Consider the following 13,015-nt stretch of genomic DNA (forward strand, 5'->3'; position numbering starts at 1 on the left):
GAGTCGGATATTTAACTGACTAAGCCACCCAGGTGCCCTATGATGTACTTTTAAAAATGTATTATTTGAGAATAATGGCAAACTTACAGAGAATTTTAAGAATATAAAAAAGTGTCTGTATGCTCTTGACCTTTTGTTATATTTTTTGACCTGTTGTTATCATTTATACCCACCCCCATCACATCCACTATTTGAAGTAACTTGCATACATCATCATGGCCCTTTATTCATAAAAACTTCAGTGTGGTTCCTAAGCACAGGATATTCTTTTCATAACCACAGCACAGTTATCAATGTCAGTAAATTTAATATCGATACAGTAGTTTGATCTAATAGAAATCTCAAGGGCCTGTAACATAATGTTTGTATGTTTACTTATCCATCAATGTTGCTGATTTAAATGAGCACATCTGTATACTATTATAGACCCAAAAGGCTTTCATCTGGAAATAGTTTGTAAAATTATATCAAAAATGTATTTGAAAATGTCAAAACTGAATTTGCTCTTTTAAAGATACTAACTTTCCTGTAATTTAGTTAAGACTTTACTCAAAATTAGTATGAATTTATGACATATTTAGCATACTATTAAAAAAATATTTTCAAATTCTGCCAAATAGGAAGAGGTTATGCGGGGGGAGTTCTTTCTGTAAACAATATGAGAAAACTTACACTAAGACCCACTTCACATGTTTGGTCTCTTTATTCCTGTAACTTGTAATCTGTGAATAGTAGTGAAGTTTTTCAATAGGATCAGATATACAAGTCTAAAATCTAAATAATGAAAGAAAAAACATACCATGTTTATAAATTGTCAGTATCAGTTTTAAAATCATTAATGTCATGATTTTTGTAGTTAAGCACAAAAAATTATGTTTTCTTTGATAGTTCAAGTGGATAGATTTGCCATCATCCTCTTAAAATTTAGGAAAAGAGGAAAGGTTAAAAAAAATTTTTTTAATGCTTATTTATTTTTGAGAGAGAGAGAAAAGAGTGCGAGCTGGGGAGGGGCAGAGAGAGGGGGAGACACAGAATCCAAAGCAGGCTCCAGGCTCTGAGCTGCAGCATAGAGCCCGACACGGGGCTCGAACTCATGCATGAGATCATGACCTGAGCTGAAGTTGGACACTTAACTGACGTAGCCACCCAGGTGCCTCTGGAAAAGAGAAAAGATTTTAATGTGTATTTGTTATGATGTCCTACACAATCTTTGTGATTTCAGTAAACTTAATTGCCAATTCTGAAGATTTTTCCTGAAAGAGATGAAAAAAGGACAGTATTTAAAAGAAACTTTCTAATTATTTTCCAGATATGCGTATTATTACTCAGGATTAGGTGCTGGAGTTCTTGTTGCTGCTTATATACAGGTTTCATTTTGGACTCTGGCAGCCGGCCGGCAAGTCAGGAAAATTAGGCAGGAGTTTTTTCACGCTGTTCTACGACAAGAAATAAGCTGGTTTGATGTCAGCGACACTAGTGAACTGAATACAAGGTTAACAGAGTAAGTGTATTGTTAATGTCAGACTTTCATAACGAAATTAACCACTAACTATGCGAACATTTGTCATGGTTAGGTTTTAAATTTAAAACAATTACTAGATGAAGCATTTAATACGTACTGGGACTAGATCATCTGATAGCCCTTTCTAGCATTTACAGCCTGTGCCACAATGCATTTTCCTTATGTTAGTTTGTTCTCCTCAGTGGTAGGGTAGGCTAATGTGAAGATGTGCTCACATCTTATATTATCTCTCAGTGGAGCTTACCACAGGGCCTGACAGATGTTATACATTCAATTTAGATGACTGAATGAAAAAGTAAATGTGTGAATGAAGTCACAGAGAGACTTTTCTTAGTTAATTGTTGGCTCTTCACTTATTCAACGAGTATTTGAGGGGCTACTTGTGCCAAGCACTATTCTAGATGTTCGTGATTATACCAGCGAACAAGACTAAGCTCACTGTCATCGTTGCTTACTTTCCCGCAGAGGGAGATAGATGGTAAACTTTTTCTTCCTGGAGGCCCTGGCACAAGTGTAGTGAGCAAATGAAGTAAAAAAGGAGGGAAGGTCAAGACATTTAGGACCTGGTTCGACCTCACTAAGGCCTTGTGCTTTGACTCGGAGTGACATGGGCGGCCGTTGGGAGCTTTTGGTCTGAGGAGTAACACGTTCAGACTTCCGTTTTCAAAGGATCACACTGGCTGCTGTATGGAGAATAGAGTGGGTTCAGAAGCGGGTCCGGGGTAGAAGCAAGTGGCACTTTCCAATTACCATTGAGATGCCCTTCCTAACTCCCACTTTTAAACAAATTGACTCATCTGTTCAAAATGCTAATCCTTCTCAGACAGGATTAACTCGTTCCATAGTATCAACTTTAATGATACTAACTTCTTAGAGGCATGAACTGATCCTGAAACTCTTCCTTTGTGCAGTAGTTAGATAAGGAAAAATATCGTTCAAGAGGCTAAGACTGTGAAAGTGGCTTGCTATAGCGTGAACAAGTTTTACCTGTCTGTGTGTTTGTTAGATGTCTGCTTCAGGTTTCCAGCCGAAGATCTCCTGCCTGTAACCACTTAGTGTGATCTTTTTTAGTGACATCTCCAAAATCAGTGAAGGAATTGGTGACAAGGTTGGAATGTTCTTTCAAGCAGTAGCCACGTTTTTTGCAGGATTCATAGTAGGGTTCATTAGAGGATGGAAGCTCACCCTCGTGATAATGGCCATCAGCCCTATCCTGGGACTCTCTGCAGCTGTCTGGGCAAAGGTGTGTGAAACCGGGGCGTTTTCACGTGTGTCAGGCCACACATACAAGAGCTATTTTTAATATGCAGGACTCTGGTTCTTGCAGTTGTGCAGATCTGTGTTCCATGTCGATTGAAACCACAATAAGAAGCATGTTGTTAATGCTGTAATGAAGAAACTTATTTCTGGTGTGATTTAAAATGTCACTTACTACCTCACAGATTTTTCTCACTGCTCTTATTGCTTTGGGTAAATCGTCAGGCATAGCAGTTTAAACTACTTACATGGTATGTCCTTATAAAGGAAACACAACTTTAAACCATAACATTCTTCCAAACCATTGCATGAATATAAGAAAATTAAAGTTTGGGTTTATTTACTTTTAAGTGTTACCTGTGATGGTTAAGTGGCACCCTGCCAGTCTTGCCTTGCTATAAAATGTGTATAACCTGTTCTACTTCAGACAATACTGTAGAGTTGAGAAATTTTTCTGACAACTTTCTCTCTTTTGGAGGTTGATGATTTATCTAGTAACTTACTTGTACCCCTTTTATTTGGATTATTCCTTTACCTTTCTCCTGCAGCGTCTTGTTTAGCCATCTTAGAATGCCCATGAGGAGATCTGGAAGTATTGTGTTCATAGTACGGTAAAACCTTGGATTGTGAGTAACTTGTTCTGCGAGTGTTCCACAAGATGAGCAAACATTTCTAACAAATTTTAACTTGATAAATGAGTCATGTCTTGCACTCTTAGTAGTCTGTGATGCCGAATGTCACATGGTCACAATTGAGCCAATGGTTCTTGAAATTCTTTGATATATGAGTGCTTTGGATTATAAGCATGCTTCCAGAACAAATTATGCTCACACATCAAGGTTTTACTGTAATTAGAAATCATGACACAATAAAGGAAAGAATAGTGATTTTCCAAAGCATTAAGATTTTAGTTTAGTTTATTTTGCAATTAGAAGAGAAAAAAAACATAGTAGATATGGGACGTGACATTATTCCTCAAAATGTATTAGAGAATTGTATGTGGATTTTCTGTTCCTGACTGCTCTTGGGGAGCAGATCACCAGGGTGGGTCAGATCTAGCCTTTGTAGGGGGTGGAGAAGCCATTGGATCTGGTACACTGAGTGTCGTTCACTTAGTGACTTCGGTTTTCGGGAAGGGATAGATAGACTTTGGAAAGAAAAAGTAAAATGAAGAGTTGACAGTCTGCCTTTTAACTTTTCTCCCCATACAAAAGTCATGAATGTTTCTCTTCTGTCCAGATACTCTCGGCATTTAGTGACAAAGAACTGGCTGCATATGCGAAAGCAGGAGCTGTGGCAGAGGAGGCTCTGGGGGCCATCAGGACTGTGATAGCATTTGGGGGCCAGAACAAAGAGTTGGACAGGTCAGGAAGGTTCTCTGTCCGCTTTTATATTTTTTGTTGCTCATTCTTCTATGGTATGTGTTTGCTGCTTTCCTTTTCTTAGTATTAATCCCTCCCCCACAAAATACACAGTTTAACGTCAGCCCCTAAAGCAGGGTTTTTACCTGTTTTATGTTCCGTAGACCCCTTTGGCAGTCTGATCAAGCCTATGGACTCCCTTCTTAGAGTAATGATTTTAAACTCCTAAGACAGAAATAGATAGGATTACCAAGGAAACCAATTATAATGAAGTACAGTTTTCAAAATATTTTTAAATTACGATATAGTAAATATGTGCTTTCATTGGTAACATATTAATAAGAGCGAACTATGGGTTCAATAACTACTGTAACTCTGAAGGAGAAATACAGGTAAAAGTTATTTCAAGATATTTGTATCACTTGTAGCATGATATAAAACTGATCCGGGATTTCTACTGGCAACAAAGTCATAGTTACTGCTAATTTTACCAGGGTTTGTTGCCTGCATTGATAATCCAAGGAAATACTTAAATTTCAGGTATAGGTCAGTGAAAATAACTATATGATTTTTTCCACATTCAAATTCCTTGACCATGGATCCCAGGCCAGAACCCTGCTCTAAAGGAACCTGACATACAAAAACCAAAATGCCAGATCAAGGCCCGCTGATAAAGGCTAGGCTGCCTTACTTTAATGTCCCCAACCAGTTTTCTTTAAATAACATTCCCTAATACAGTGAAAGTATGATTCTGTGTTTTTTGTTTGTTTGTTTTGTTTGTTTGTTTTTGCCATTCTGTGGGACTCCTGATATCTACAACTTTTTGAAAGAGAAATTCTCTGGAAATACTCCAGCATTGAAAGCAACAGTTCCCCTAATCCCCTCCATTTTCATTTTCTATTTTTCTGTTCCTTAAGCCCTCTTCAAAACCGAGATGCTCCTTTCTCTAATCTCTTCCTTTTTCTCTCTTGCTGCTGCTTCCTGCACACAATAGCCCACACAGAGCACACTAACCCTCCCTCGGACCTCAGGATGTGAGTGTAATCAGTACCGCTCCATTAGCCGCAGTAAGCAAGCCACCTAAGCGAAGGTAATTACAGCACATCCACCACTGTCACCGGAGCCTGGGGGTCACACGGGGCTGGCCTGAATCTCCCTGGGCCCTGGGGCCCAGCCACACGAGACTCATCACAGTGCTGGACGCGGCATGCTGGCTGTCTCCCCAGGGACGCTCCTCTGCTAAATGAATGCAGTGCCCGGGACTGAGGAAAGCATGCTGGAAGCTGGCTGCTTTAAGTAAATAAACAAAGAAACTTTTTGGTGACAACTACATTTTTTAAAAAACTAATACATGCTCAATATCTCATTTGGCTAAACTAAAAAGAATGGTATTTGTTTTTTGTTGGCAACACACTATTTTTATATATTTTCCCTACAGTATCATTTTATATACATTGTGTTTTTTCCCCTAATTTTAGGAATCCCAAATTAGATTTTACACACTTGCTGTTTCTAGCATGGAAAGGTAGATTTAATATAAATTGATGTAAAACAATTATAATTTAACAGACCCATTGTAGACACTTGTACCTTTGTATGACATCCTAGAAGCCACTAATATGAATTTTACTTATTTATTGATGTTTATTTTTGAGGGGGAGGAGGGGCAGAGAGAGAGGGAGACACAGAATCTAAAGCAGGCTCCAGGCTCGGAGCTGTCAGCACAGAACCGACGCAGGGCTTGAACTCACGAACCGTGAGATCATGACCTGAGTGGAAGTCAGACGCTTAACTGACGGAGCCACCCAGGTACCCCAGTAATATGAATTTTAATTGCTACTCAAAAGTGTAATAGAATGAGCAATATTGAGGAGATTAAATTCTAAACAACAATAGTAATAATAACAGGAATAGGAATTACTAGGTTGTGCCAACTGTGTACCAGCACTGTGGTAACTACTTTCTAATGTTGTTCTTCAGTATCATAATTATTTACAAGGTAGGCATTATTTACTCCATTTTACAGAAAACGTAATGAAAATCTAAAAAAATTCAGTAAGAACCCATATCCTATGAGTAGTGATCACTTCATAACCTTGTTCCCTGGCTTGACAGTTGAAGATCACATGACCAGAAAACAAACAAAACAAAACAAAACAGCAAAGGCCCAAGTTTAAGTACTTGTAGAGTGTAAAATTCCTGTCCCTCATGCAATGGGGCAGTAGAGGGAGGTTTTTCTCTTGCCTAGAGAAGAGAAATTGAGTTGTGTAGAGTCTAACTAGTTTTGGCATCCTGAAAAGTATTTACATTTTGATGCCATTCCTGTTTGGCTTGGTTTCTCTTCTTCCACCTTAACGTTGGCCATGAGGGTGAAGGTGAAGGTGAAGCTCTACCATATCCCGGAGTGACGTTCAATACTGGAACAGCTACAGGAGACTGTAGGGACCAAGGGAGGTGAGTTCCCACCAGTAAAGAGAAGGTTCAGATGGGTTCTAGTCCTGGCTGATCCTGAATTGGTTCACTTCCCAGGAAGCTGGGTCCCAGCAAGTTTCTTACTTTAATGGCTTTCTTCCTTAAACCTCCAACTGTATAGGAGATGAATATGGCTCTGATTGTGGATTGTTTTCTTGTTACAACATTTGCCTCTCATTTTCTGGTAGGTATGAGAAACATCTACAAAATGCCAAAAAGATTGGAATTAAAAAGGCGATTTCAGCAAGCATTTCAATGGGCATTGCCTTCCTATTAATATATGCATCATATGCACTGGCCTTCTGGTATGGATCCACTCTAGTTATAGCAAAAGAATATACTATTGGAAATGCAATGACAGTAAGTAGTTTTCCTAATATTGATGAAGAAACCAAAAATATTGTTTATCCATCTACCTTTTGTTTCCTTTCATACTCCTCCTTTTCGAAGTATGAGCCATGATTACAGGCTTTTTTCTTTTGGTGAATCTTTGCTCTGTCCTTTGGGCAGAGCTGGCCTTCTAGGATACACAAGGCACAATTATGAGTTGGGGCCAAAAAAGTGGCATGTATTTAGACCAATTGAAAAGCTATATAACATATAAAAGGAAATAAAAATTGGATACATTTATGAATGAACAAATATGGATTGGAGGCATCCTCTTTGTGCCAATGAGTTTCATCATGTAAGAAAGTAAACAGGGGCGCCTGGGTGGCTCAGTCTGTTGAGCATCCGAGTCTTGATTTTGGCTCAGGTCATGATCCTAGGATCGTGGGATTGAGCTTGGTGTCAGGCTCTGGGCTGGCAGTGTGGGGCCTGCTTGGGATTCTCTCTTGCCCTCTCTCTCTGCCCCTCATGTTCTCTCTCTCCCTGTCTCTCAAAATAAATAAAAATAAACATTTTTAAAAAAAAGAAAGTAAATATTATTATAGATAGGTCATAGTATGAGATAATGCTAAATTTATAGAATATAAAACATCGGTTATACAAAATATAAGGTGGAAAGTCATTTTGTTTCTCAGAATGAACATAGCTTTCTTTTATGATTCTAAAAATAACATACATTAGTTATACAAAGGATTAGAAAACAGAGTTTTCAAAATTATGAACTACTTACAGTTGCTTATAATTTATTAATCCATATATACTTAATGATAACTTTTGGGGGGCACCTGGGTGGCTCATCAGTTAAGCGTCCAACTTTGGCTCAAGTCATGATCTCACAGTTTGTGAATTTGAGCCCTGCGTCGGGCTCTGTGCTGACAGCTCAGAGCCTGGAGCCTGCTTCAGATTCTGTCTCCCTCTCTCTGCCCCTCCCCCGCTCATGCTCTGTCTCTCTCTTTCAAAAATAAATAAGCATTAAAAAATTTTTTTTAAATGATAACTTTTGGTATAGATTCTCCAGATCATTCTGTATGTATGTATTTTTCTTTCAAAACTGGGATTATGATGCATATCTTTCCATAACCTTTTTTATAACCAGCAGTATTTTTTATAAACCAACAATATTTTGTGACCATCTTTACATGTCATTGATGATCAAAACAACATGTAACCATTCAAATAGCAACCTTTTAAAACCTACACTTCCCTGTGTTTCTAAACAGAGGATACTGAACACAGTTTGGCTCTTTGGTGAAAAATGAGGGCCATTGTAAAAATTAATCATCTGAAAATGTTTTCTGGGGTGATATCTTCAGTTTCCAATGATATTGAGGGCTGTTTGCTCGATGAGGTTTCAAAATTGAGGAGTCTATTCTTTCTCATTTTGGTCTCCTTTCTGGTGGTCAGCTCATAAGCTCTCCACCTTCTTCACTTCCTCATTTGCTAAATTTTGTGAAGGAGACAGAATCCTGACTCCTCTGTGACCTGGTTTCCTCATTTGTACTATGTGGATGGTGATATCTTCCCAGCAGGGCTGGAGAATGATAGTCATGATGTAGAGAACCCAGCAATACCCTCTTCGTAAAAGGCAGGAGCTCTGGTGCATGAGCTTTATAACATCTATTTTGGTAGAGACTTCTTTGCTTCCTTACTGGTCCTTACCGGTACTGCAGATAGTGGATAGATATTTGAGGGATATTTGAATTCTGGGTATGTGAAGTGTTACTGTTACTGTCTTCAGAGAACAGTGGAGCTACGTGTAGATGTTTCATCATGACCAGAGAGAAAGGAGTAATTTCTCTACATTTATGTTTTCCTAGTATGTTAATTATATGGATTCCTGAAGCTATATTCCTGGTGCTTCTATATTAATTTAAAGGGAAATGTGTTAGATTTTGTTTGCTATAGTATAGAATAATTGTGTAAAGGAATTAGTGCACACAGATGTGATTTAGTGGCTTATAATATGTGAACTGTTACTCTTTCATTAAAAATCTTATCAAAATACATATGGAAAATGCTATTTAAAAAATAGGAAATTCCATGGGACCAAAATCCTTCATGTTTCATTTTGAACATTCTGTGTAATTTCGTGTATAGGTGTAGAAAGTCACAAAGAACTGAATAACAATACTGATGGGAAATGTTTCCCTCTAGTGGCATTAGCTTCAGAGTCAAAGAAGTAGGTTTGAGAAATCTTTTTGACTCTGTGTAACTTCAGGAGAACAACAGATAGTTCAGCAAGCTAGACAAAAAAAAATATTTTTGATGTTGAAGAAGCCCATTGAGCAACGGAATACTATATTAACCTTATAAATTTTGCCCTTTTGCTAAATAAAAAAAACAAAATGTTAAAAGGATAAACTAAACTCAATCCTTAGTGTAATATGTTCAGTCATATCTGAGGTAACAGTGGGCACCAGAATGGGGCTTGCTTCTAACTTTTCCTCATATTCTCCTGTTCAGGTCTTCTTTTCAATTCTGGTCGGAGCTTTCAGTGTTGGACAGGCCGCTCCGTGTATTGACGCTTTTGCCAATGCAAGAGGGGCAGCCTATGCTATCTTCAATATTATAGATAATGTGAGTCACTTATTCATTCCATGTCAAAACGTACTTTGAGGCTTGCATACTTAAATTTGGCTTTGGGTTATAAATCCTGTGAAAATTAATTATGTGAAAATAAGGAACCTTTTCTTCGTGAGAGAACAAAAGTACCTCTTATTAATAATATTTCTAAAAGTTCGTCCTAAAATAATAGAATAACACTGACCTCATTTGGGAAAAGTACATCTGCACTAATGTTTATTATTAGAGTTCAGAGTAAAGACGTTTGCTCTTCCAAGGTTTTCTCTTTTTCTCTTCCAAGGTGCAGCTAGACCAAGAATACTATGACTTTCATATGCAGGAAGAATGGGTGGAAAAATTAGCCGTGTATTTTGCTGTGGGTTGCCCCCTTCAAAGAAAAAAATCACTGCATGATTCATATGATTTTTTAACCCACTATATCGAATGGGTTTTACCAGCTGCAGTGAAATAAAGAATACAATTTTCACATATTAAAACATGTTGCTGCATTTCTGCAGATAAAATGCAAAGTCGCTAATGAAATTTGGCCCTTTAATTCAGGCAGTTCCTTCTGTGTCATTGTCCTAAGTCATGAGAAAACTGAGTGGCTTCTGAATATACTTGCAGTTTACACTGCTCCTAAATAACTTGGCCCCAACCAACGTTTCAGTCTTCACAACCCAAATCCATGGCATGTGCTGTTTAGGAATAAGCTCATCTTCAGAGAAAGCTAAAATACCTGGCTCTATCAATTATAATATGTCTTGTTATCACAGGTGTATAAGCATGCATCTCTGACCATTTCAAAAATTTATGAATATATGCCAAAAGCTTAAAGCAAGATATTATAAGAAATCGAATTAATATGTCCCTCTGTACTTTTCAGAAAATGTCTATTTTCTGAGAAGGAATATTTCCTTCCACACACACACAACACACACACACATGCACACATGCACACACAAAATCTACAACTAGCGTTCTGTCTCATGTGAAGGAAACTGAGCCATTCCAGGTCCTGTTTTTTGGAATTTGCTAAGCCATATTCCTTAAAAGTGCAATTGTTTGTCCTATGATGGAATAGTCATTGAATTTTGTTTTATTTAGAGTCCTAAAATTGACAGTTTTTCAGAGAGAGGACACAAACCAGACAGCATCAAAGGGAATTTGGAGTTCAATGATGTTCATTTTTCTTATCCAGCTCGAGCTAATGTCAAGGTACTGTAAGCAATATTTACAAGAATTCCTAACTCAGATGGATTGTTTCATCATTATAAAGGACCTAAACTCCCTATTATTTTGATGTTTATATCCTTTTTCCTTTGGGGTTTTATTCCCTTATTTGATACTTTTTTCAAATTTAAAACTGAATCAAATTAGTCCCCTTTCAGGATTTTGTTGTAAATGATTCTTCTCTCTTTTCCCTCACAGATCTTGAAGGGCCTCAACCTGAAGGTTCAGAGTGGGCAGACGGTGGCCCTGGTTGGGAACAGCGGCTGTGGGAAAAGCACGACAGTGCAGCTGATACAGAGGCTCTATGACCCTGATGAGGGTACGGTAAGTGGGAAGAACCAAGTTCTCCAAAGTGAAAGCTGGGTACCAATTAGCCCTTCAAAAGTGTTTTGTTTTGTTTTGTTTTAGCAACAGTTGGCATGTGAATCAATTTTAATAAAAAAGCTATAGACTTGCAATGCATCTAGACAATGCATTCAAACATTTGGACTGGAGGCCACTGAGACTGTTGTTTTCAAAGAATTTTGGGGTTTGGTCAAAAATATTTCATCCAGCATTTTTTGACAAGCTGATATCAATGTCACAAGAAGTAATTAAATTAGGACAGTAATTAAATTCATCAAAGGTAGTTGAGTTTTCTTAAATGTTGGAATATCTCCAGGGGAAAGTGGGATTGTCTCTTAAAAAATGTCTTCTGGGGGGCGCCTGGGTGGCTCAGTCGGTTAAGCGGCCGACTTCGGCTCGGGTCATGATCTTGCGGTCCGTGAATTCGAGCCCCGCGTCAGGCTCTGTGCTGACAGCTCAGAGCCTGGAGGCTGTTTCAGATTCTGTGTCTCCCTCTCTCTGACCCTCCCCTGTTCATGCTCTGTCTCTCCCTGTCTCAAAAAATAAATAAAACGTTAAAAAAATTTTAAAAAAATGACTTCTGGGACATGGGGGACATTAATAACCTAGGGTACCTTTTTTACCTGTTAAAAACTTCCTTATAATTGAAACTTCAGGGGCACCTGGGTGGCTCAGGCAGTTAAGTGTCCGACTCTTGATTTTGGCTCGGGTCATGATCTTGTGGTTTGTGAGTTCAGTCCCCACATTGGGCTCCCCGCTGACAGTGTGGAGCCTGCTTGGAATTCTCCCTCCCTCTCTCTCTGCCCCTACCCCACTCATGCTCTCTCATTCTTTCTCTCTATATCTCTTTCAAAATAAATAAATAAACTTAATAAATAAATAAATAAATAAATAAAATTGAAACTTCAACAAAAGGTGCAAGACATAGTCTTCACCCACATTTACTAATGATATTTTGACCCATTTACTTTATTGTCTTCTCTCTCTGTCCACATGTGCCTATGTATATATAACAAACATACATGCACATGCATGCCTGCACACACACACACACACACACACACACACCCCACAGGCATATTTTTTTCTGAACTTTTGAGACTAAGTTAAGGACATCATGTCCCTTGCCCCTTAAATACTTCAGAACATATTTTCTAAGAAGAAGGACATTCTTTTACATAACCACAAAACAATTATCAAAATCAATAAATTTAATTTTAGTACAGCACTAGCCCACAGTACATATTCAAATTTCCTCAGTTGTACCACCCTGAGGACATTGAGTTTACCTGATACTGAAATATAATTCAACAATTACGAAAACAGAAGATTACAAGTTACAAAGAAAAACAAAAAACATTAAAAGGCGCTGAGATAGAATAGAGATGGCAGAAATGAGTACAGAGTTTTAGGGTTCATGAATTATTTATTTAATTAATTTAATAAAATACACACTTTGGAAAAATCTGATATTACTAAGGAGGAACATAATCCTTTCCTCATTTGCTAAAGCTAACTCTAAATTGGCTCAAGTGTAAATATTTTTCTTTATTTTTTAAAAACAACCTAGTAAATCATGATCTGGTGGTCTGTGAATTCGAGCCATGGGTCGGGCTCTGTGCTGACAGCTCAGAGCCTGGAGCCTGCTTTGGAATTTGTGTCTCCCTCTCTCTCTGCCCCTCCCCCGCTCATGCTCTGTCTCTCTCTCTCTGTCAAAAATAAAAACATTAAAAAAAATTTTAAAACAACCTAGTAAAAGACTAACCATTAAAAATACACATTTGAAAATATCTTATTTTTTTTTAATTTTTTTATTTTTTTTCAACGTTTATTTATTTTTGGGACAGAGAGAGACAGAGCATGAACGGGGGAGGGG

General features: G+C 38.0%; 1 protein-coding gene across 1 annotated transcript in view; it reads left to right on the forward strand.

Moving 5' to 3' along the window:
• The window catches only part of ABCB4 (ATP binding cassette subfamily B member 4), a 72,138-nt gene that overhangs the window by 15,002 nt on the left and 44,121 nt on the right, over positions 1-13,015 (forward strand). Inside the window, exons 6-12 of the mRNA XM_025929634.2 lie at positions 1,310-1,501; positions 2,594-2,765; positions 4,019-4,143; positions 6,801-6,972; positions 9,463-9,576; positions 10,669-10,779; positions 10,993-11,118. Coding sequence (XP_025785419.1) covers positions 1,310-1,501; positions 2,594-2,765; positions 4,019-4,143; positions 6,801-6,972; positions 9,463-9,576; positions 10,669-10,779; positions 10,993-11,118 — 1,012 coding nt within the window. The remainder of the gene's footprint in view (positions 1-1,309; positions 1,502-2,593; positions 2,766-4,018; positions 4,144-6,800; positions 6,973-9,462; positions 9,577-10,668; positions 10,780-10,992; positions 11,119-13,015) is intronic.

Source organism: Puma concolor, chromosome A2 (genome assembly GCF_028749965.1).
Source record: "Puma concolor isolate L17-30 chromosome A2, mPumCon1.1.hap2, whole genome shotgun sequence".
Lineage (NCBI taxonomy): Eukaryota > Metazoa > Chordata > Mammalia > Carnivora > Felidae > Puma > Puma concolor.